At 39.5% G+C, this 24,134-nt stretch overlaps 1 protein-coding gene across 1 annotated transcript in view; it reads left to right on the forward strand.

The window, feature by feature from the left end:
• doc2d (double C2-like domains, delta) overlaps window positions 1-24,134 on the forward strand; it is a 33,039-nt gene continuing 8,905 nt past the window's right edge. Inside the window, exons 1-8 of the mRNA XM_057357146.1 lie at window positions 1-250; window positions 2,539-2,959; window positions 4,058-4,137; window positions 5,263-5,337; window positions 14,406-14,515; window positions 18,291-18,417; window positions 18,531-18,587; window positions 19,689-19,813. Coding sequence (XP_057213129.1) covers window positions 2,557-2,959; window positions 4,058-4,137; window positions 5,263-5,337; window positions 14,406-14,515; window positions 18,291-18,417; window positions 18,531-18,587; window positions 19,689-19,813 — 977 coding nt within the window. The 5' untranslated portion in view covers window positions 1-250; window positions 2,539-2,556. The remainder of the gene's footprint in view (window positions 251-2,538; window positions 2,960-4,057; window positions 4,138-5,262; window positions 5,338-14,405; window positions 14,516-18,290; window positions 18,418-18,530; window positions 18,588-19,688; window positions 19,814-24,134) is intronic.

The following is a 24,134-nucleotide window of genomic DNA, read 5'->3' on the forward strand; positions in this document are numbered from 1 at the left end:
TGTGAGTGCGGACCGCCAAGCGCTCGGAGAATTTAAAGACCACGTCACAGCAGAGAGTGTAGTGAGAGAGAGAGAAAGAGAGAGAGAGAGAGAGAGAGAGAGAGAGAGAGAGAGAGAGAGAGAGGGAGAGAGGGAGACAGAACGCACGAGGATATATTGATACAAAGCGACGGTGGTTCTCCTTAGTGTGTGTGAGAGAAACCATGTGTAAAGGAGATGGAGCACTGGAACAGATGAAGATTGTCATTGGGTGAGTCTACGTGTGCGTCTGTGTGTTGGAATGCTCTTATCTTTACGTCCGCTTGATAGGTTTGCGTATTACCTTGACCACCTGTTAGTGCGTGTACGCGTGCATGTGTATACGTACGTTTGTCAGTCATTCACAACATGTATCTTTTTCTGTTTGTACCAGTGAACGTATGTTGTGTGTCAGGTGTGTATCCTCCTGAGTGTTACCTTGAATTAAACACATCATTGAATTAAACACATCATGTGTGTTCATGCGTGTGTGTGATGGTTTTATTTCTTGTACTGGCTCTGTGTAGTTGGACTTCTGTTGAACTCTGCATATGTGCATGAGCAATGATGTGTCTGTGTTCACTGATGTGCATGTGTGTGTGTTTGCGATTCAGCTTGACAGGATTTGTGTGCATGTGGTGTTGTATCGTATCAGAATCACTGTGTATAATGTGTGTTTGAAAGCATTTGAGGATTGACTGCGTCTGACTCTTGCCCCATAAAATATCGATGTGTTCTGTGCGTGCGTGCGTGTGTTACGTTGTGTGTGAACATAACTGAGGATTGTGACGTGTTGTTGTGATGTAAGATGTAAGATTTTTTAGTGTAATGCTTCTTTTTGTCACATTTTATGAGAGGCAAAGTAAAATAGTTTGATTAGTAAAATAGTTAGTGTTTGTTTGGGTCAAAATATTTTGAACTCCTGAAAGTCGTAATCTCACTTTTCTGTTTTTTGGCTTGTTAGAGCGTCTAGCTCATGAAACAAGCCTCTAAAAACGAACTACAGAAAAAGATGTGAAAAGCAGATGTTGAAAGAGAATGTGTGAGACAGTGCGCACAGTGTATGGAACCCACTATATCTAGGTCCTGAGGGAGGTGGTGTAATCAAAACAGCGTCGCATTACTGGTAATGAAAGATATTATCGGCAAAAAGTCTGTCGCATGTCTTAATCTGTCTGGATCGGGGCTTTGGGGCATTCTTGTGTTTCACTTGTGTCACATCAAACGTTTTATTTTACTTTTGCTGAGAACAAATATCGGCGCCACAGATATGTCTGGAGGAATTTCTTTGTAACGTTAGCAGACTGAGCAGCAGTGTGGTAAAACTCTCATGAGATTCACAAACTTGGGTCACAAAAATCTATATTATTGTGTGAAATAAAGACAGTGTGTGTAATGCTTGCCGCCGGTTTCAAACTTACAGACCCAGTGCTATTGTTATTGGGTGGTTGCCAAGGTGTTGCTAAGATGGTAGTTGTTTTTAGTTCATTGCTAAGGGTGCTGGGTGTTTTCTAGATGTTTGCTTAGTGGCTCACATCAAAATAACCAACCACTCTAGGAGCCTCTAGGTATCCCGAGATGGGGGTCTTTACGGTAATAACGTTGTCCTCCAATGTAAGTCTATGGGATTTTTTTGTTGTTGTTTTATTATTATGATTTGTATTATTAATACGTTTTGATTGGCTAGAAATAAAGTGGCATATTTACAGTTGGTTTGAGTTTTGTGCTGAAGTTTATTACTTAGGTTTATGAGGTTTTGAAGAAACCCAGACTGGACTTTTGAGCAATACTAGTATTGATGTTAGCGACCTAAAGGTTGAGGATCTTTAGACAGAAATGCAATATAATATAAATAACTATGTGTTCAGAGGTGTATAAAGTCAAAGTCTGCTTTATTGTCAATTCTGCCACATGTACAGTACATACATATAGAGGATTGAAATTGCGTTACTCTCAGACCCATGGTGCATACAAATAACACTACACAGAATAAAAAAATATATATAAAAATACAGATTATTATATATATATGTAAAATACAACTACAAAGACCTTACATAATGAAGCGTTATGTTTTTATTACCCTTAGAATGAGCTATTTCTGTCTACATACCGCTGGACATGGAATTCACCAGGTTGTTTCTACAGTAGCCCTAAACGGACAAACTGCTCTACAGAGCGCGTTTCGTAAATACTTTATTTCCTTCGGCAAAGAAGCAAAACGTGATAACATGCTAGTTTTGTGTCAGCCACCGTAGTGCTTCGAAAGACAGGGGTGAGCGGTGGAGTGAGCCGTTGGTTGCCTTTTCCAACCTCGCCAGTAGATGCTGCTAAATTTCATACACTGGACCTTTAAAACAGAGCAATCACTGAATCAGTTGTTTCTATTTATGGTAATACAAACTTACCAAAACACTAAACGAACAAATAAAAATACAAAAAGTGAAACAAAACTTTTAAATTCAAATGTTTTTAGTATCCTTCTTTAGGTTGAAACAATCTCTTTCTCTTCCTCCACAGTCTTTTCCAGCGATCCCGATGAGTGTCTCCAAACCACCTCCTCCCCACTCCCACTTCCCCCCTAGCAACCCGTCCTCTCACCTCCCCTTGCCTCCCACCTCCACCTCTTCCCCCTCTCCCTCCCCCCCTCCCTCCGCTGCTGGGCCCCCCACCCCCGCCATGCCTCTTCCCTCCCCGGTAAAGATCTCCATGCAGGAGCACTTTGCCATCAACGTGTGTCCCGGTCCCATACTCCCCATTCCTCAGATCTCCGACTTCTTCCCTCGCTTCCATGACTTTCCCATCACCCCCCCTCCACCACGGGAAAAAAAGATTCTAAAGGACAAAGACAAGGACGTCGATGCAGACGGAGAGAAAGACCGCAAGAGGGAGAGAGAGCAAGAGGAGAACGGACAGTTTGCAGACTCGGATGACGATGACAGTGAGTTTGCCTTGGCACTAGTAGTCATGCGTAACCAAAGGTCTGGTGCGTTTGAGCTGTTTGAATGACGTATAAATCAATCGATCACAGTTTGTTTGGTTTTTAAATGACATTTTAGGGCACAGGGTGTATCAGAGATCATTTATGTTGGAATAATAATGGATGATGTGGCACTCTGTTTGTGATTGACTTGCCAGTCAGCCAATCAGATTAACACTTTTCAAATTGGATGCGATATGCATCAGATTGATGAAGGGTTTGTGGGTGGTGTATGAACTTTTTTTGGCAAAAAAAAAAGAAAAAGAAGAAAAACGTGTGTTAGATCCAATATAAATTTTTGAGAGGACAAATTAGAAATTGGACCTGTTTTGTTGCTGTAGTAAAAAAAATCAGTGGTGCAAGACTTTCTTCGGAGTAAAAATATGATTTTTTGGTTGCTTGTGATGTTTGAGAATCACTTGCCTAAGTAATCATTTTTCAACGCTTTTATCCAACGCATATGACAGTCTGTTTATTACATTGTCAATTCAACTGGAACGACCCGGGGTTAAGTGCTTTGCTCAAGGACACATCAATAATAGAATGTGGATTAGGCCTCGTGAGATTCGAACCCGCAACCTTTTTCATTACCAGCCCACATCTTTAACTGGTAGACCACACAACCCGTTTTTCTGCTCGGTCACTTTCATCCTCTACTTAAGAATGTGCATCTCTATTACACAACATCCCACATATATGAATTCTTCCTTATTTGCGATGTCTTTGATTTGACTGATTTTATTCACCAGTAGGCAGCCAATGAGCCGTGAGCACTTCCCTTTGGCCTGGACTTGCGCCTCATAGTGTTCAGTATCGATTTCTTCGTGTGGTGTTTGCTGGATTGATGCGTGTAATGACTGGGGTACGCGATCAGAGTGTTAAATACTTCATTAGTCTCTGTAATGGTGCATAAACACTACAAGCCCTCTGTATGTGCTGAGCCCTGATTAGGTCTTAACAGGCAAGATTCCCATCTAAGTCATTTGCATTGTTATCGGCTGCTAATTTTGCTAATGTGTGTGTAAGTTATTCTTTTGTTTTTTGTCTTTTTTTATGCAGCCTACCTGGGAACTCTGGAGTTTAACCTGCTGTTTGACCAAGAAAATAACTGCTTACACTGCACAATCCACAAGGCCAAAGTAGGTTCACACAGACACGCACAGATACGAAAACATGAGTGAATATTACGTAAATAATTAAGTCAGAAACCGCCACAATTAGTCCATAGCCTTGTGTTCTCTTTAAAATGTTCTTTTCAGTCTTTCTTCTCAAAAATAACCCCAAAATATTGTTGACTTGTGTCCTTGGGTTTATTATCGATTTTTTGTCTAATGAAATGTGTTGTAGAATGAGAATGTCCCCTCCGTCTAATTCCATCTATCTATTGCAAATAATGGTTTAGCTAAGCTGAGATGGAAACGAAAGGCTTTTAGATATAAAACAAAAGACATGCGAGATGTCGATGTCCCATTTCCTGTTTCAATAGGAAATGTGTCAACACAGGAAATTAAACTGTGTTTGTTGAAACGCATTAAAACTGCCTTGCAGTAGCTTGCAAATCTTGGTTAGTTGGGCTGTGAAGTAAACTAAAGTCGATTATCTAATTTCAAGTAATACTGAACACAAGAAAGGAAGCATTGCTCATTTAATCATTTAGTGGGGTCTCTAAATACACCAGACATGTATAATTTGCAAAATGAGAAATTGTAACACTCTATAATAGTTTGATTCCGTTGTTATAAAACCCGTTTTGTTAAAGTTGAGTGAACATTTGAAGAACATATGAATATGTTTGCCTTTAAACCAGCTGTTGGGACCTTAAAGGGATAGTTCACCCAAAAATGAAAATTCTGTCACCATTTACGCACCCTCAAGTTGTTCCAAACCTGCATAAATTACTTTGTTTTGTTGAACACAACACAAAGAAAGATATTTTGAAGAATTTAGGAAAGTGAACAGTTCTGGAGCACCTTTGACTACCATTTTTATACAATGGTAGTCAATGATGTCCCAGAAATGTCAGTTGCTGACATTTGTCCAAATATCTTTATTTGTGTTTAACAGAACAAAGACATTTATACAGATTTGGAACATCTTGAGGGTGAGTAAGTGATGAATTTTTATTTTTGGGTGAACTATCCCTTTAAACCCAAAAGTGTGTCTCCCTAAGGATATGATCTATCATCCTTCCACTCCATCCCGACATATATGTGCATCACATGTGACATGAACTTGTGTTGTTGTGTGTTTGTTTATGACCACAGGGACTAAAGGCCATGGACTCTAATGGTCTGGCTGATCCATATGTGAAACTCCACCTCCTGCCTGGAGCAAGCAAGGTCGTTGCATCCTTCTCACACGCACGCACACACACACATGCAACAACGCACACAGCATGGTTGAACTCTCTGCACCATCAGCACAAGTTGCTTATAATCTCCTGACACACACAAACGTCAACACGCAGGAGTGATATGCGCATACATGGCGTGCAGGGCTGCCCATGAGCGCTGAAGCTATGGAAAGCATGTGACTGAACTGGTAGATTTAGTGATTGGTGCTAAATTATTCTCTCTTTAAATTTCCTCAATTTTACTGCATGTAATAAATTCAGCGCTGTAATACGTTCAAAGGAGGGCAGGCGGAGACAGGAGCAGCCGAGATGAAGCATCCTGTTCTCCTCCTCCAGTGGTTTCACATCATTTTTTATTTTTCCCATCCCCGCTCTCGCTCCCGTCCAAATCTCTGCCGCTATCTCTCTGTCTATCGGCACATGACCCACTTTGACCTTGGAATACCAACACAGCATCGAGTGCTGGAAGTGAGGGAGGGATGGAAAAGAGAGAGAGATAGATGAGAGGGGACAGCAGCAGGTGGTTGTCATGGAAACAGCACAGATTGTTACACCGCTCACGTCAACCGGAGAGCGTATATACGAGAGAGAATTAGAAATGGTGAGAAACGTCACGTCTTGCGTGTGCTCCCACGCGCCAGCCTGGTAAATATCGACCGGGTGGGTTAAGGACACCTCCGGGCTTTCAAAAGGTGTGCGAGCCAGAAGTGATTCGAGTGTGCGCTGTACGCCCACCCTCACACGCGTACACGTGGGCGTACATGCGGGCGTTGAAGAGCTCCTGTTACCAAACTCTCTTTCCTGTTGTCCTTCCACACGCGTCACGTTTACAGGCGTCTTTTATGCAGGAGGAAGTATGTTGCTAGATTGCGTGCAGTTTTTATTGAAATCCCATAAAAAGTGCAGGAATTCAGAATAAAGAGGCAAGGGGGATCATGCGGATGGTGAGTGGCCCCTTCTTTGTCAAGTGCGCGTGTGTGTGTCATCATCACACAGCATGGAAAATGAGATATCTGAGTCACAGACACTTTTCCAAGCTGCTGCTCTGGGAATCTCACTGCCTTGGGCCAGATGGAGGAGAGAGAGAGGGAAAGGTAGGAGAAAGAGGAGTTAAAGATGAAATATTTAGAAGAATATGCAATAGCGCTGATTTGGCAGCAGACGAAGTGAAACCAAACAGGTGAAACCATATGCTGTTGCAAGCAAAAACGCTACGTGAGAGGAAGCCGAGGAAAGAAGTCACAAAGCTGGCGAGTGTTATTAGCTGTTTTTTGTTGATTTGATGCCATACCAGATACACAAATTAGTACAGGGTTTAACACATTCTTTTTTCAGGCATTAAATAATGCGGCACCTTCCAGTACAATGACGAGCACAAACCTTAGTAAATCACGTTGCCTGATTCATTTAAATACTCTCCTCCCATAAAGTTTGTGTCTGAAGAGGAAACTCCTACAAATGCATATGCAATAAGTTCAGTCGCTAATTTTCACTGCGTGTTTAATAAATACAGACAGTAGTTTTTTTACACCAAAAGAGGCATTTGCACTGACGCAAGCGGTTTATTAATCTGGCCCTAAGAATGAAGCTTTTACAAGTTGTACAAAATCTTTGTAGTTTGTAGTATTCCTGTAGCTCAACTGGTAGAGTAACAGCAAGGTAATGGGTTCAATCCCCAGGGTGCTGTTCAAGAAAATGCATACAGTAATGGCCAAAAGTGATGTCCTCTTACAAATAAAGGTGCTTATTAACAATGCCCTAGAAGGAATTATTTTTTGGCTGTTTAGAACCTTTCTATTGCGCAAAAGGGTCCTTTTAGTGAAAATGCTTTTTTTTAAGAGCCTTCAACTAAAAAGTTATTTGTAGCAATGCCATAGAAGAACAATTTCTGGTTCCTCAAAGAACTCTTACAATCTTTATTGTTAAATTTGACTTTCCGTGACCCCAGTGGTTTGATTATTCCATTAAAGCGGATGTAACATGCTATTTCATGCATCTGACTTCTTTACACTGTTAAACGTGCTGGATTCTCAAGCTTAACATGGTCAACTTGTCAAAAAACGAGTTGAATGTATTACGTAGTATTTCTGTGCTCGATTCACTCCTCCAGGGTAAGTACAGGTTTCGTTCACTTTTTTTCAAACATGGATTCCCGTTTCGTAACAAGGGTTCTTAGTCCCTTCTTGGACAATTCTCCCGGAAAAGCAAGCCCAAGCATCATCCAGCGAGCAAAAGGGCACGCCCATGTGCGAGCGTGAGAGAAAGAGCATGCCCACGCGTCAACCAGCCAGCATGAAAAAGAGCACGCCCATCCATGCTGCTTCGCTCGGCTGACGGAAGTTTAGCTCACTGCATTTCGTTGATGAATGTTATATAAACGGTGGATATAACGCTGGATTTGGAGATTGTTTGAAAATGATAGATGGCGCGGCATTCGTGCATAATGTAAACACAAACGTATAGTGAATCAACAGTTATGCAGGGATAATGCGATGATGTATTGTGTGCCCGTGCTGTTGTTCCGACCTCCCCTGCATGTCTCCAGGAGTTCGTCTTTTTCTGGAAATAATGGTACAGCTGTATCTGTCTTTTATAGATTTGATAAAACTAAATACTCCTCGAAGATACAAAGTATGCAATACTACTGTATAGGTATTCAAGATTAATATGAGATTGGCAGAAACTGCGTATGTTACCTCATCTTTAATATATAGCATATTAGTTTCGTGTTGTAAAAATGAATATGAACTTGTTTTCTTTACCATATCAGGGTGTCCGCGGGGTCTTAAAAAGTATTAAAAGTTGATAAATAAATATAGAGAAAATTAAGACCATTAAAAGTATTAAAAAGTCTTAAATGCCATTTTCCAAGGTATTAAATTTTGTATCGTTTTTTCATATTTGTCCAAAGAAGGGATGCACCGAATGTTCGGCAACCGAAAATAGCAACAAAAAAAAGCATGATGTATGATATGATCAACCCGCGCAGAGAGAGAGAGAGAGAGAGAGAGAGAGAGAGAGAGAGGCGCGTGCTTTATTAATGCGGCAAACATGTCGGCAGTGTGTGGAGCCTTTTTAAGTGTCAGAGAAAGACACAGCACGGAACTTGACGCGCCGGAGTAAATTTCTGAATGATAGCGTCTTTACCGGACGGTAACTTGTACTTCAGACTGGAGCGGGCGGTCTGACAGTAGCCCCGCCGCTCGCGACATCCTTTGACATCATACAGTGGTCGCGTCGCGTGCACACAATTGCCTGTACTAAACAACTTGTCAAAGTATATTCTGTGTATCCCGGCACGAGTCCACCTTCTAGAACGATCAGCTTTTGTGGGCGGAGTTTGGAGAAGAGACGTGAACTGAAATGGTTGTCATAATACGCATATACCCGGCGTATTCAAGTTCTGAAAACATTGCATCCTTTTTGTTGTTGAGCAGTTAGTTGGTTTCAATTTTCTGCAAATAAAAAACAATATTTATATTTGGATTTGTGGAGATATATTGTATCAGTTAACAGAATTTATTTTATTTTATAGTACTATAAATAGTATGTTCAGAATAAACGAAATGAATGAAAAATGAGAGTTTTGGAGTGGTAAGAAGGCAAGGTATAAAAAGGAAAAAGAAAATCGCTTAATGTTTTTAATTGTCAGACTACAACATATATGTGTTTGATATGGTACAAAAACCTATATCAATACAACAGAATACCAGGGAATATTGGTTTTTCTTTAATAATGCAAGAAATTAATCAAAATCGCAATAGCTTACAGGAAATGAAGCATGCAAGGACTACAGTAAGTGCTGTATTTTCCTTGTTTTGGATTAAAGTCATTCTCCTAAACATTGACTCAATAAGCTTTGCGCATGTGCAACGTGTAATTTTCTTGCCTCTTCAAATGTTAAACTTCAAACTCAAACTTCAGTTACACCTATGTAAAGCACTCCGACTACACAACATGCATACATCTTTCATAATAAGGACATCGGTTTTTCTGGTTGGCCATCACTTTTAGCCACTAATTTACTGAACTTTTTTAGAGCTCTAAATACCATGGTATGTACAGTAAATAATCATTCAGTTCCATGGCATTACCATCTGCTGTTTTGTCAATTACTGTACAGTAAACCTCTTATGGTTGTTTCAGGTAACGGTATGTAGCTTTTCTCCCAGTGAGACCCACTAGCTGCTTTTACTATTTTAATTCATTGTGATATGTATATTTTCCCAATGTCTGCTGCAATTACTGTGTGCTTTTCATGTGCTGAGCAACCTCAGGGGGAGAGAGAGGATAGCCAAGCTTGGCTGGTTCCAGCTTCGAATGCAGCAGTGCAGAGAGCAAAACCAAGCGAGAGAGAGAGCAGGGAAGATGGAATGAAATATGCAGAGAAGCAACATGCTCTTCAGGCGATGAATGACGTGGACTTGCTCTGTCAGGAGAGCGAGAGCCAGAGAGAGAGCCTGTGGTTTGGGAGATTGTGTTTGGGTCTTCACAGCAAGAGCGTTTTTTGATTTAACACTCATTTGTTAAACAAGCTTGTGGAGGGTAATTGCCCAGTTTGGGGAGAGAGAGATGTGTGAGGGTATTTGATGTGTGTGTGAGTATGTAACCAAGGATAGTAACACAAACATATTAGGGTAATGTATTTTAGCATTTATGTATTTACATTTATGCGTTTGGCAGACGCTTTTATCCAAAGTGATGTACATTGCATTGTATTATACATTTGTTTCTGACTATGTGCAATCCCCTGGGATCAAACCCATGACCTTGGTGTTGCTAGCGTCATGCTCTAACCACTATTTAACAGACGCCTTTAAGTGATATACAGTGCATTCAAACTATACATTTTTATCAATATGTGTGTTCCCCGGAATTCAAACCCACAATATATTTTTCTGAAAAAAGAAAACCTACTATAAAAATATGTTTTGGGGGTTTCAGGATTTAGGAAGGCAAAACAGAAGGGGTGATGCTGAGCTGTGTGTGTGTTAGAGAGAGAGTCGGGGGAAGCCTCTCGTCCTCTTTTCTCCTCTGTAAAGTAGGTGAGCAGATGTCTGCTCTTCACCTGAGGGAGAAGAGATAAATGATGTTTTCACCCCTGTCTGTTCTGACTGACTCTCTCTCTTCATCCCTCTCTTGTCTGCCGCTCTCTGTCTATCTGTTTATGTAGTTATCTAGGTGGCTGAACACATTTCTCATCTTCAGTTTCAGTCTTTTAATATAAGTTTGGCCATTGTTTATTGACGTGACTCGGGATCCATAATTTACTTTTTGCCACACCTGCCAATGTCAGAGTAATTTATCGACTGTAATTGAGCGTTTCTTCAAGTATAAACACTTTAATGTCCCAGGGGTTGGCTTTTGTTAAAGCTGGCAGATTTGAGGCTTTATTGTTTTTGTTGTATGAAGGCCTTGGAATTTTGCCTTTTCTTGTTTTTCTCTCTGTGGTGTTTCTGTAACTCAACTAGTAGTGCGTTGCAAAGATTGTGGGTTTGATTCACAAGAAACACAAATGGGTAGTTGACAGACTAATATGCAAATTTGTCCTATGGGGTGACGGCAAAAAACTAACAATGAAGATAAATCTCTCTTATGATATTTAATATGAAAAATATTAATAATAATAATATAAAATAATGTAATATTAACATTTCCAAATTTTGCTATCACACCATAGGACACATACTGATTAAAAATGTAGCTTGAATTTACTGTAAGTTGCTTTAGATAAGAACAAAAATGTATTTTGGCTTTGTTTATCATTTTTGGGACGATAGTAGCAATTGAAACAATCTGTTTGTGGTATGGTTGTGCTCTGGGCAAACTCCATGCAGAGAGCAGAGATAGCTGCGAATCAAAGCCCCCATGTTAACAAAACAGATCAAACAGAATGAAATTACATTAAACACAGGATACACATTTTCATTTTTCACAGTTTCATTTGCAGAACATTGAACAGACACTTGATATTCAAGTGTTCAAAGTATGTAACCATAGGTACATAGAGCACAAGACAACATATTTTAGATAGACCTACAATTGATTGCTGGACTGAAATTCCTGAGAGCAGAGATTAATAAAACAGATGTTAAGAGGACTAAAGGCAACGGGCTGTCAGACAGACGGTGAAGCTGGTGATGAAGGAGGGTGTTAAGAGCAGCTTGACTTATACTTAAAAAAAGTCCTTTCGCAATGCCAAAGAAGAACCATTTTTGCCTGAATATTTCAATAAAGAACAAAGAACACCTGAAGAATCTTTATGTTTCACAAAAAACTATTTGTAGTGGAAATTTTGAAACTTTAGATTATAAAAAAGAAAGAGAATTGGTTCTTAAAGGAGCCTAAATGGCATGAACCTACACTCACCTAAAGGATTATTAGGAACACCTGTTCAATTTCTCATTAATGCAATTATCTAATCAACCAATCACATGGCAGTTGCTTCAATGCATTTAGGGGTGTGGTCCTGGTCAAGACAATCTCCTGAACTCCAAACTGAATGTCAGAATGGGAAAGAAAGGTGATTTAAGCAATTTTGAGCGTGGCATGGTTGTTGGTGCCAGACGGGCCGGTCTGAGTATTTCACAATCTGCTCAGTTACTGGGATTTTCACGCACAACCATTTCTAGGGTTTACAAAGAATGGTGTGAAAAGGGAAAAACATCCAGTATGCGGCAGTCCTGTGGGCGAAAATGCCTTGTTGATGCTAGAGGTCAGAGGAGAATGGGCCGACTGATTCAAGCTGATAGAAGAGCAACTTTGACTGAAATAACCACTCGTTACAACCGAGGTATGCAGCAAAGCATTTGTGAAGCCACAACACGCACAACCTTGAGGCAGATGGGCTACAACAGCAGAAGACCCCACCGGGTACCACTCATCTCCACTACAAATAGGAAAAAGAGGCTACAATTTGCACGAGCTCACCAAAATTGGACAGTTGAAGACTGGAAAAATGTTGCCTGGTCTGATGAGTCTCGATTTCTGTTGAGACATTCAAATGGTAGAGTCAGAATTTGGCGTAAACAGAATGAGAACATGGATCCATCATGCCTTGTTACCACTGTGCAGGCTGGTGGTGGTGGTGTAATGGTGTGGGGGATGTTTTCTTGGCACACTTTAGGCCCCTTAGTGCCAATTGGGCATCGTTTAAATGCCACGGCCTACCTGAGCATTGTTTCTGACCATGTCCATCCCTTTATGACCACCATGTACCCATCCTCTAATGGCTACTTCCAGCAGGATAATGCACCATGTCACAAAGCTCGAATCATTTCAAATTGGTTTCTTGAACATGACAATGAGTTCACTGTACTAGAATGGCCCCCACAGTCACCAGATCTCAACCCGATAGAACATCTTTGGGATGTGGTGGAACGGGAGCTTCGTGCCCTGGATGTGCATCCCACAAATCTCCATCAACTGCAAGATGCTATCCTATCAATATGGGCCAACATTTCTAAAGAATGCTTTCAGCACCTTGTTGAATCAATGCCACGTAGAATTAAGGCAGTTCTGAAGGCGAAAGGGGGTCAAACACCGTATTAGTATGGTGTTCCTAATAATCCTTTAGGTGAGTGTATGACATCGCTGTGAAGAACCTTTTGTTGGAGTAATGGTTTTTTTAAGAGTGAATGGATTGCACCATGTTGGAATTATACCAGCAACCTTCCAGCCAGTCGGCATGAAACAGAAGTAACAATCATATTTTTTTCCATATAGGGAGCCGCAGAGATGATGTGTTTTTGTAGACCAAGTTAGCGCTGAATTGGTTCCCTCGACTGAAAGCCTATTTTCCCATAGACTTTTGGAAGATCGCAAAAAATTATCTCTGTGATTAACAAAGGTTTATGATGTTTACACGTTTTGTCTATCGAGATCATCTTTACAAATTAACACAACATTTGTTACTTTTCAAGCCGAAATACAATTGGCAGAAGTAAAAAGCTGACATGATGCTATAAACAGACTACACTATGGTTGTTCGATATCAACGTCACCACCAACCAAGCCTCCGACAACTCCTTCAAACTTTATTAAAAATGTGTTCCCTGGTAAGTAACTACTCCGTGAATGAATCTGCATCTACGCTTTTAGAGATTTGTGTCCATTTTGCATTATTTGTGAGCTTTATATGCGCAATGACGTCTAACGTCCCCGCCAAAGGAAGTAGTCGCTTTTAGCAACTTGTTAGCAACTGCCGTTTTTAAGACACAATAACGCTTTAATAAAATCACGAATTGGGTATATCAATCATATAATAATACGTAAAAATATTTAGAGGTTTTGTTAACCACAGACCTTATTTCAGGCCCTAAGTCCTAAAAGGATAACTTGCTTCCGGGTTGTGCATACAAAAATACGTCATCTCTGCGGCTCTCTATTGTGACGTAGAGTGAAGCGGCTTATGAAATTAGAGAAAATGTAGGGCGGGACTTGATTACCCACGTCGAGAACTGATTGGATCGTTGGAAGATGGGCATTGCTAACACAATATAGGAAAATTTGAATGCGAGTTTGCAGTCAATCGTGACAGGAAGTGACGAGAAGTTGTTTTGAGGGCACAGGAATAAAAAATAATAAAGAGGTGCACAGATAAGTCACTTATAAAAAAATAGTACAATATTCCATAAAAAATATGATTTTTCAATTGTCATGTTATGCCGTCTTTAAGCGTTAACCACTTCAACACCAATCACTGCATAAATTTGCAGGAAACTAATACCTTTGAGCGACATTTGATTATTCCTTGAACTGCATAGAGCTGTGGTTATTTCTGTACAGATGAAGTTTGGAGGTGTTGGTAACTGTATCCCATGCTCTGAGGTGGTGACATAAATGTGTAAGAGCGTTATTTTAGGGCTCGTCTGAGTTTAGACTTGAGTTTTGTGATTTAAGATGCACTGGGGGTGCTGTGGTTTATTGGTTAATTCTCAGATTGGTAAATGCAAGGTTGCTTGACCATCAGTATTGCGTTCTTGAGCAAAGCTCTATAATGCCGTTTATTTCATTTCTATATCAACCAACCTTTTATTTTCTTTCTCTCACAGGCAAACAAACTCCGCACGAAGACTTTAAAGAACACGCTGAATCCAGTGTGGAACGAAACGCTTGTCTATCACGGCATCACTGCTGCTGATATGACCACCAAAACCCTCAGGTACCGCCTTTATTTCCCTTGATCTAGTGCACTTCATATCACACACGGTTATTTTGGGCTTACACTGTGAAACTTGTATCCAAATTCACCTTTAGAACATATGGCTCTCTGTAGCTCCGCTAACATGCCTTTGGTGCGGACCACAAATCCCATGAGACTCTTTGCTGGCTAATTAATCACAGTGAGACAATGAAAACACGTGCTTGCAATAATGATCAGCACATTTGCCCTATTTGTGTGTGTTCATTTGTGGTGCTTCAAGCATTAAGGTGCCTCCTCCAGAGGCACATTATTACGGTGAGCATGAGATCACCATGAGTCAATGGGGGCCAATGTTGTTTGGTTACCAGCATTCTTCAAAATATCTTCTTTTGCGTTTCCCAAGACCCTTTTCTTTATAAGAAGATAAAAAGGAGGAGCAGGGATACTCTGATGTACAGTATATATTTTATTTTGCAAATACGTCTTTTTGAACATTGGAGGGTTTTTTTGTTTTGTATATAAATGTCTTACGAAAACCAGTCTGACCTTAAGACGATGACTCATGTTAGCAGCGTTATTTTGTTAGAATGAAGTGACAAATGTGTGCCACATACGTAATCCCCCTCAAGTAATTCATCCAGGCGGCAACAATGCGGAGCACGCACTTGTACTCCGAGCGTGGGCTCTTCACATATACACATGTGTATATGTGAAGAGAGAAAAGGGTGTGTGGACCTCTCTGTGGTGCAATAACATAATAGCCTTTGGGTAACAAACACTCCCGGGTCTAACCTTCAGTTGTGAGGTAAGCTACGATATGAGCCTGAAAAGAGAGAGAGCAATCGAGACTATTTCTCCTCAGCTCCAATAGAAAAACCTTCTGATGCACGGCCAGAGATATAAACCTAGCAGGAGTTCTCGGATGAGAATACGAGAGAGATAAAGAAAGCCGCTCGTTCTCCTTGTTCCACTTTTTGCCTGACACCGTGAAAAATTCGAGTTTCATGCTGAAAGGGTTTTTAGCTCAAGCCCGATTATCCTCAGCGCCTGAGATGGACCTTCAGTCAGAACGTGCTTCTGCGGCGCTCTGAGAAAAGTGTGGGGTTCGTGAAATGGTTTCACACAGAAGCGTTTCAAAGATTAATAAAACAATTAGACGCATAAATTCTGACACAAGTAACGGCAGAAATGTTTCTCGTGGGGTACAAACTTCGTAATCCCTGAGGATGAGTTTGATTTGATGATTTTTTTCCACTCCGTTGCGCTCTGTGACCATCATCCCGAAGAGCAGGTTGTTGGAGCCCAGAGAGTTGATGGGGTATGTCACCACGGGCAGCGTCAGCACCTTGTCACACTTGCTCTATCTGGGGTGTGACAGCTGGCCAGTCTCAAACCGACTGCAGTCGCTTGCTGAAAGAAGGAGAGGGATGGATATATTAGGTACACAAAAGTGCAAAGTACAACAGTCGTGCAGTTGAAAGAGTAGCCGACCCAAAATTAGAACGAACTTACAAATTATCCAGAACGTTTGCAGAGCAAGCGATTCTTTACTTCTCTCCATTTACCATATTGGCCCGTGTCAACAAAGACCTTTCTTTGTTTTTACGCGAATATCATTTTACACATGAAATCAATGACTGCCAGTGGCAGGCGTTTGCCAGGGAACATTTTCGGAAGAATACCCTTGTTATTAATAGTGCCGGTGAAAAGCATTCGATGTCATTATGAGAGACGTCAGCATAACAGATGCCACAGAAACGTACAGTATGTGTGTGAAGCATATGACGTGTGTTTTTAGTAATAATGGGTTCTTCAGTCGTAGCCAGGAGCTAAATTGACACACTTTTTGTTAAAAATTACAGTTGGTTTTGTATTACATCCGGGGTGGCCAGTACAAAGCTAGTGACTGCTTAAAATGTACCGTTGCATTTTGCTGATCAAAAACATAGTTTGGGCACATGGGGAGTTAGCCCCTACTGGTACAGAAGATGTCTAAATTATTATATAATTTCTCAATTAATGGGGTAATTCGCCCCAAAATTAAATCTCTGTCATCATTTACTCACCCAGAAGTTGTTCCAAATCTGTATACATTTCATTGTTCTGTTGAACACGAAGATATTTGGAAAAGTGTTTGTAATCAAACAGTTCTGGAGCGCTATTGACAAACATAGTAGAAGACTACTATGGTAGTCAGTGATACCCCAAAACTGTTTGGTTTCTGACGTTCTTCAAAATATCTTCTTATGTTCAACAGAACAAAGAAATTTACACAGGTGTGGAACAAATTCAGGGTGAGTAAATCTTGGCAAAATTTTCATTTTTGCATGAGCTTTCCCTTTAAGAACCATTTAGAAGTTGCCACATTACCTGTTTAAAAATGTTTTGCAAGCCACACATAAATTGCATGTATAATCAGACATAGTTTTAAGGTCCCAAAAACAGTTTTCTGTCTGGAATGGACTAGTTGCAGCGAGTTGTTGGTTTTGAAAAATGATGGCTCAGGGGATTGGCTCATAAAAATATTTCCACAACTGAATGCCCAAGAAGCAAGTTGTCTGTTTGTTCATGGAGAGCATTCTCCAGGGGCCTTATTGCTAAAACTTAAAGGAATAGTTCACTCTTTCATTTTTTATTCATCCTCATGTCATTCCCAGCCTTTATTGCTTGTATCTTCTACAGAACACACACAAAAGAACATATTTATTAGGAAACATCATCGGTTCTAATTTACATCCGTTGTATGGGCACAAAAGCACTGAGACATTTCTCAAAACATATTTTGTGTTCCACAGAAGAAACAGCCATGTACGGGTTTTAATTGACACGAGAGTGTATAAATTCTGACAGAATGTTTATTTTTGGGTGACATATTCTTTAATCCACAACAAGGGCATTTTATCTCTCAGAAGCCTGCAAATAGAGTGTACTAAAGGTGTAGAGTATGTTTGGTGTGTTAATTGTGTTTGTGTGGGATTTCTGGCTTGTGTACCATCTCACAGCATGTGTGATCTGTGGTGAAAGTGTTTTTTCACAAGTTACAGACCCATGACTCATTTTGTCACAATATGATATTGACTAAAACAGCGGCTGCCCATCTTTCTGATGTGTTATATGTACAGATGACTTTTGTGCAAGAACTCAAAGACTGAAAATAACCAATTAAAAAAAATAGTGGTTTAAAAATGATCACCGAAACAGTGTGTGTGTGTGTACACACTTGGCTGAAAGCGGATGAGTAATCGAGCCCTATAAGGAAGCAAGAAGCCTACAAGATCATGATGTCAATGTCATATGTTTGTGTGCTCTCTTTCTCTTCCTATCTCTCTTTCTCTTCCTATCTCTCTCGCTCTTTGACACCCACAATAACACTTCAATTTTTTCTCTCCCACATTCGCGTATTTGTCTCCTATTCCTTATTGGTTTGTCTCCCTCATCTATTCTTTCTTCACTCTTTTTTCACTTTGTCACTGTTGCTGACGTAAAACCCATCTGTCTGATCTTGCGTTGTTCACTTAAGTCTTTTTATTAATGGCTTTTAGTTTGTGTTAATGTGTTGGCTGTCAAGTCATGTACTGTATGTGATAGTATACTGTAATAGAAAATGTAAAAAATCTATTTTTACTTGATATACTATATATTTTTTGACGAATGTTGTAAACATTCTTATTTTTGTTGGTCTACTATCCCTCTCTCTCTGTAGCCCTGCCATACACTATACACGTGCTGTCTGCCGAGAAGAGAAAGGCTTAGAGTTAAAGAGTTTTGAGTGTCATATCTCTGTCTCTTGCAGGCTGTGTGTGTGTGATATGGATCGTTTAGGACGGAATGAGTTCATAGGTGAAGTCCGGGTGGCTCTTAAGAAACTGAAGGAGGGAGAAAGCAAGAAATACAACATGGGCCTGGAGAGAATCGCACAGGTCTGTGTGTCATAGTGACTGTTGTGAGGTTACATCTACTGGAATTTGTACTATGTATAATTTATTGTTTGGGTATTTGGTGTATTATTAATAACCCTTCTATGGCCCTGCAGACCCGGGAGGGTAACAGCCAGGCAGTGGATTCTGGAGCTCCTGTTGCAGAAGAAGAGGTAAAAATCCAATACTTTCCATTTCAGATTTGAGTTCTTTGCAGACTCTCTAATTATACTGAAACTATACCGAAATATAGATTAACCACATACTTTAGGCCAAACCGACATATACAGTTGTGCTCATGGGTTTACATGGCACATTCAAAATGTTTAGCATGTTAAAAGAGATTTTGTTTTTATGTCGGTACATTCCATGAGACAAAACCATACAGTATCTTATTTGACATTATCCTGTTCAGACTTTTGCTATAAACACTCTTGTTTGTAACTCTAGCTTTAAGTCTTTCAGTCGTCTTCAGGGGCTAAACTACAGCAAAGTGATGTTTTTATAATCCCTATTGATGGTATGATCATTATCCATTTCAATTTAAGTGTGCTTTATTGGCATGACAAAAATTTGACATTTGTATTGACAAATAACAAGTAGTGCAAATGTGTATACAAAGAAAAATTAAAAAGTATGATGTACGTAGAGCAAACTTCAAGTGAAATCGTAAAACATATAGAAAATAGAAAAATATAGAAATATTAACCGAATGTTAACCGAGGTTTACAGAGGCAAGATATGTAACAGAATTAAGTCAAGTTTATTTTTATAGCGCTTTTTATCATTTGAATTGTATCACAGCTATACAAGTAAAAAAAACGTGTAAAAAAAACCACATGTTAAATACAAATAGATGATGTAATCTAAGAAGTAATATAAAATAGAGGACAAAATCAAATGTATGTATACATATACAGACAAATGCAAGTATAGGGTTGCATTGGACGCATTTGCCTGGTCCAAAGTTAACTTCCGGCCTGTGTTTGGTTATCAGTCTGGCTAGTAATACAACAATTTATTTTATAAAATGTATATTAATATAAATTTATATTCATATTTTATTGTATAATAATTCAATTAAAACTACTCCATTTAAACTACTACAGTTATTGATTCTTCTCCCGGAAATTAAGTTTGGGCAACATAACTTTTGTTTATATTGTTGCCGCTGAAACCGTCTTTAATAATAATTTTAAAATAATAATAATTACTATAATTTAGTAATATAATGTACTGTAATGTCAAGTAATATCAAACTCTTCTTTTTCTAGCGCGGTCGTATCCTGGTCTCTTTGATGTACATTACAGAGAAGAGTTCTCTGGTTGTGGGAATTATTCGCTGTGCCCACCTGGCTGCCATGGACTCAAATGGATACTCGGACCCATTCGTCAAGATGTGAGTACACCGTGGTTATTTTTACTTCACTATTTTGTCATGAAAAATTGATGAACTCGAAGAGTCCAACATTTGTGTTTACTGTGCTTAATATTTTTATTGCTTGGGTCCTGTGAAGTTTCTGAACTGTCCTTGGAGAAAAATTATTGGGAATATTTTAGACTGTCTGTCTGTTGATTAATGACATAAATTCTGGTCCACAGCTTTTGTTATGAAACCCTTGAGCTGTTAGTTGTGATTTAGGCCTATAGCCTCACACATGTGGATGTAATGTAATAAAAAGTACCTCAAAGTGTCAATGTTGTTCAAATAGAGACAAATTAGCAGACAAATTCAATCCCCAGAGCTCCTGTAGTGACTCAACATTACACACGATTACTGCTTTCCAGGCTTTTATTTCATTTTCTCATTTACTTCCTCTCACCCAAAACAGATGGTAGGAATTTCAAAGTCCCGAGAAGCAAGTTTTTAATACTCTTTGGAATCGTGGCGGTTATCAGCTTCAAACAAATGAAAGTAAACGTAACTGTGTTATGACTCAATTCATTGGCATCGCCGTCCTCCTTGTTAGCATCATAGATTTCATTTCGGGGTGATTTATTGCTCGCTGTACCTGCGCTTGATCATAATTTGTCCCCCTGTGGATTCTTGCGAAAGTTCAAAGCCCACCCACACGATAAGACAGAAGGAGCTTCTATTTAGAGGCAGAGAATTAATGGGGCAAAGATACGGAGGCAGAGAGTCAGGACGCAAGCAGAAAAGTCATTTGAAAACTCTGAAGTTGTTTTTTATCTTCCTTCCTCAGCCCCGGGTCCTCACATTTGGCTTCCGGCCACAGCAATTGCTCTTTTCTCGATCTTCCTCTCGTGTTTGATAATGCTTATGTAAACCCTGGACCACTCGGCTGGTTCTCGGTCATTCGAATCATGGTTGTATTTAGATGTGTTATGTGATGGAGAGTTTTTCCTCCACTATCTGCTCCTAGAAGATACCATTTTCTTGTTTATCATGCCAGTTACAGGAACTGATGGGCTCACTAGAGCGGGAGAAATCTATTGTTGGAGAGTGGACTGCTTTTATTCAGCAGGATAGACTGCTGAGAGAGAGAGAGAGAGAGAGAGAGAGAGAGAGAGAGAGAGAGAGTGTGTGTGTGTGTGTGTGTGTGTGTGTGGCAGTTAGCAGATGTTTAGGACTACCCTTGTCAATATAGTTCAGGATGAGGTGGATTTTTGACTCACCCTCTCTCATTTTCTCACGTATGACAGCATGTCAGGGTTTTGTTTGGGATTGTGGGATTATCTGTGCATTGTGACCGCTGGACCGGATGTTATTTACAGTATCTGAGGTTGATTCCAGTTATGGCTGGATTTCTCCGGAATTTATTGAAGCAGCAAATGGTCTTTTTATTAGACAGGATTTTCTGCATCAGTAACTCTTAATCTTTATAAAAGCAATAAAGGCTTTCATTGTAATTATTAAACTAACATAACATGACATAATTAGAATACTTCAGCAATAACAGATGCTCAGATAACATTTATGTAAAGTAAAATAGGGGGTGTGGAAAAAATAGCGAAGTTCGGTCTTGTAATAGGGTTGAGCAATTTACAGCCACAGAAAAAATTAAGAGACCATTCCGAATGTTCATTTATTTAGCGATTCTAGATGCACTGTGACCATTCCAGTCCAGCGTCTGTTGAATTTCAACAAAATCAAACCTCAGGGGTGACAAAGTCATCCAACAATGTGTGAAAACAATGTGAAATACTGACAACATGACAAGACACATGAAAACTGATCAAAATCAAGGTTATCACATTTGTGATACATTTATCATTTGTGAACCTTTCCTAAATACATGTACAAGTATTACAGTTGCTTAAAAAAAACATGAACTTGTTTTCTGCAGTATTTGAGGTCTGAAAAAATACAGAGCATCTTTTCTGTTATTTTGACCTGTTTCTCCCATTTAAATTTTCTGCAAATAAATGCAAATAGAATTGTTTGTTTGAAATTTTGGAGAAATAATGTTAATAGTTCACACAATAACACAAAAATTATAATTTTACATAAACACACCTATAAATAGTCAATTCAGAAAAACTGAAAATAATTTTGAAATGGTCTTTTAATTTTTCCTCGGCTATATATTCAAGTTGTTTAAAAAAATATATATATATATATATCTTAGGCCCAGTTGCATAAACTTAGCCGCTAAGTTAAGACTGCATCTTAACAACTAGTCTCACTGACTAGCAATTAGTTAGGACTAAACATCAGTCTTACTTTTCATATTTCAATGGGCCTTTTTCACAAGCCTGTGATGACGTGTTGAATTGCCATAAGCATCGTAAATCCTAAATTGTATTCAAGCAAACATCCTGTAAGTGTCAGAACTGAAAACGCCCTTGTTACTGAAATTACAACTGTTATTGACACCAGGCTCAGCGAACGCCAGGTCCTGGAATGCACCTATCTATGACGTCATTGATAGGTTGAACACCGCCTCCACAGAAAAATATCAACGACTACTTCTCTAGCCCCGCCCACTGGTTCGCGCATGACAGTACTGAAGACAAGTTGCGCGGAACCAGATAGAGCGAGCAAACAATAAACGTGCCGTTAAAGATCGCAAAATATTGTGGAGTCAGTGCCTGGTTGTGGAAGAACACAGTCGCTGCATAACCTTCCTTCGGATTCCGACATTAGTAATGAGCAGTTGAAGTTTATTTTTAAAGAGGTTCCAGCTCACGTGGGTAAAACATTACCACGGATTCCTTTGTGAACAAGGCAGAGGTTGGCGATGGATTTGCGGAGAGACTAAAATTAAAAAGCAGTGCTGTGCCGTCAATATTGGATCCGACAGGAATGGCGCAGCAATCTTATATGAGTACAACATGTACTATGCATCACTATTGCTTTGTTAGAGATCGCTTGATATGTGTAACCTAACATTTCGTCTCTAACCAAATTCACAGAAGGCTCCAACTAAGTTTACTACGCAAACGGCTATCCAATCATAGCAGTGGCCGTTTACTTCCAAGTCTTCATGGCGGAACGCCCATTCAAACCGATCGTTTGTCAAGTCGGCCTCAAAACCCGGGTAGAAAATAGCCTATTATTTATTGATTTTCATGTTTTTGAATGTAAAAACCATGCGAATGTCATAAGTAGACCTCATACAACAGTATAAAATAATAAACAAACCCAGTTCATCACACCTTTAAAGAAAAAAATAGATGACTAACGTCTAAGACTAGTCTAAGCAGTTTATACAACCGGCACTTAGTCTATGTATTTTTAGCCAACCTATACATAATAGAGGGAATATGAGACAGAACTCAAGTAGTGTTTATCTGTCGAGAGGGACTAGCGGTCGATCAATAAGTAGCTATTTCATTGTAGAGGAATGAGAAACCAGCATCCACATCTCTATGTGAGGGGGAAGATAGTTGTTCGCTATTGACGGCAGCTTGTTTATCTCCACTGCGATGTATTGCTTAGGTAACGGGGTGGTTGGTTTTAACAGAAGAGGTTTTATGCAATAGAAGCTTTATACAGTTTGCCTACTTATACTATGCTCTAAAAGTATGTACTTATTTTGGGATGGAAAAGTACAAACATTTAAGTGAGTGGCAAAAAAGTATTGAGAAGCATTACAAGTTAAAGAAAGACTATAGATCAATTTACAAATGGGCTATTTGATGAATATGCGTTTATGTGTTCGTGGGGTGAGGCAAACACTTTTACAAATGACTAAATACAGGGATTCTAGTTTAAAGAAGCTATTTCGAAATAACCATTAAACAACATTTTCATCCCATTTGATTTTCATAATGGGACTTATCTCAGTATAATCTGGCGCGAGATTGGTTTTGCACACGATTGCAATCATTCCCCCGACTATACGCTCATAATGTAGGAACCATTTATTCACTGTAGCATGTAGGTATAATTGCTAAATTAATCCATAACGGTAACAGATCTTATAAATACTTCTTTCTTTCAGATTGTAATTTTATAATCAGTGCAAGTGCATCAGGGGAGGGTGCATTACAGTAATTAAAGAATACAAATACACACTTTTATGCTTTGGCATTAGAGTATTTAAGCCAGTTTATTATTAACACAAAAAGCACATAATGCTCACCTTCCAACATATCTGCGGATATCATAATCTATTTAATAGTCATGAACCAAACCGTGCCTGCCACGTTTGTGCACAGCGAGCCCCTGACAAAAAGTACCGCGAGCTTCCTGAAGAGAAAAATGTGTCAGCAAGAGAACAGAAGAAATGTCTTTGACAAATATATGCGCTTTT

Source organism: Triplophysa rosa, linkage group LG17 (genome assembly GCF_024868665.1).
Source record: "Triplophysa rosa linkage group LG17, Trosa_1v2, whole genome shotgun sequence".
Lineage (NCBI taxonomy): Eukaryota > Metazoa > Chordata > Actinopteri > Cypriniformes > Nemacheilidae > Triplophysa > Triplophysa rosa.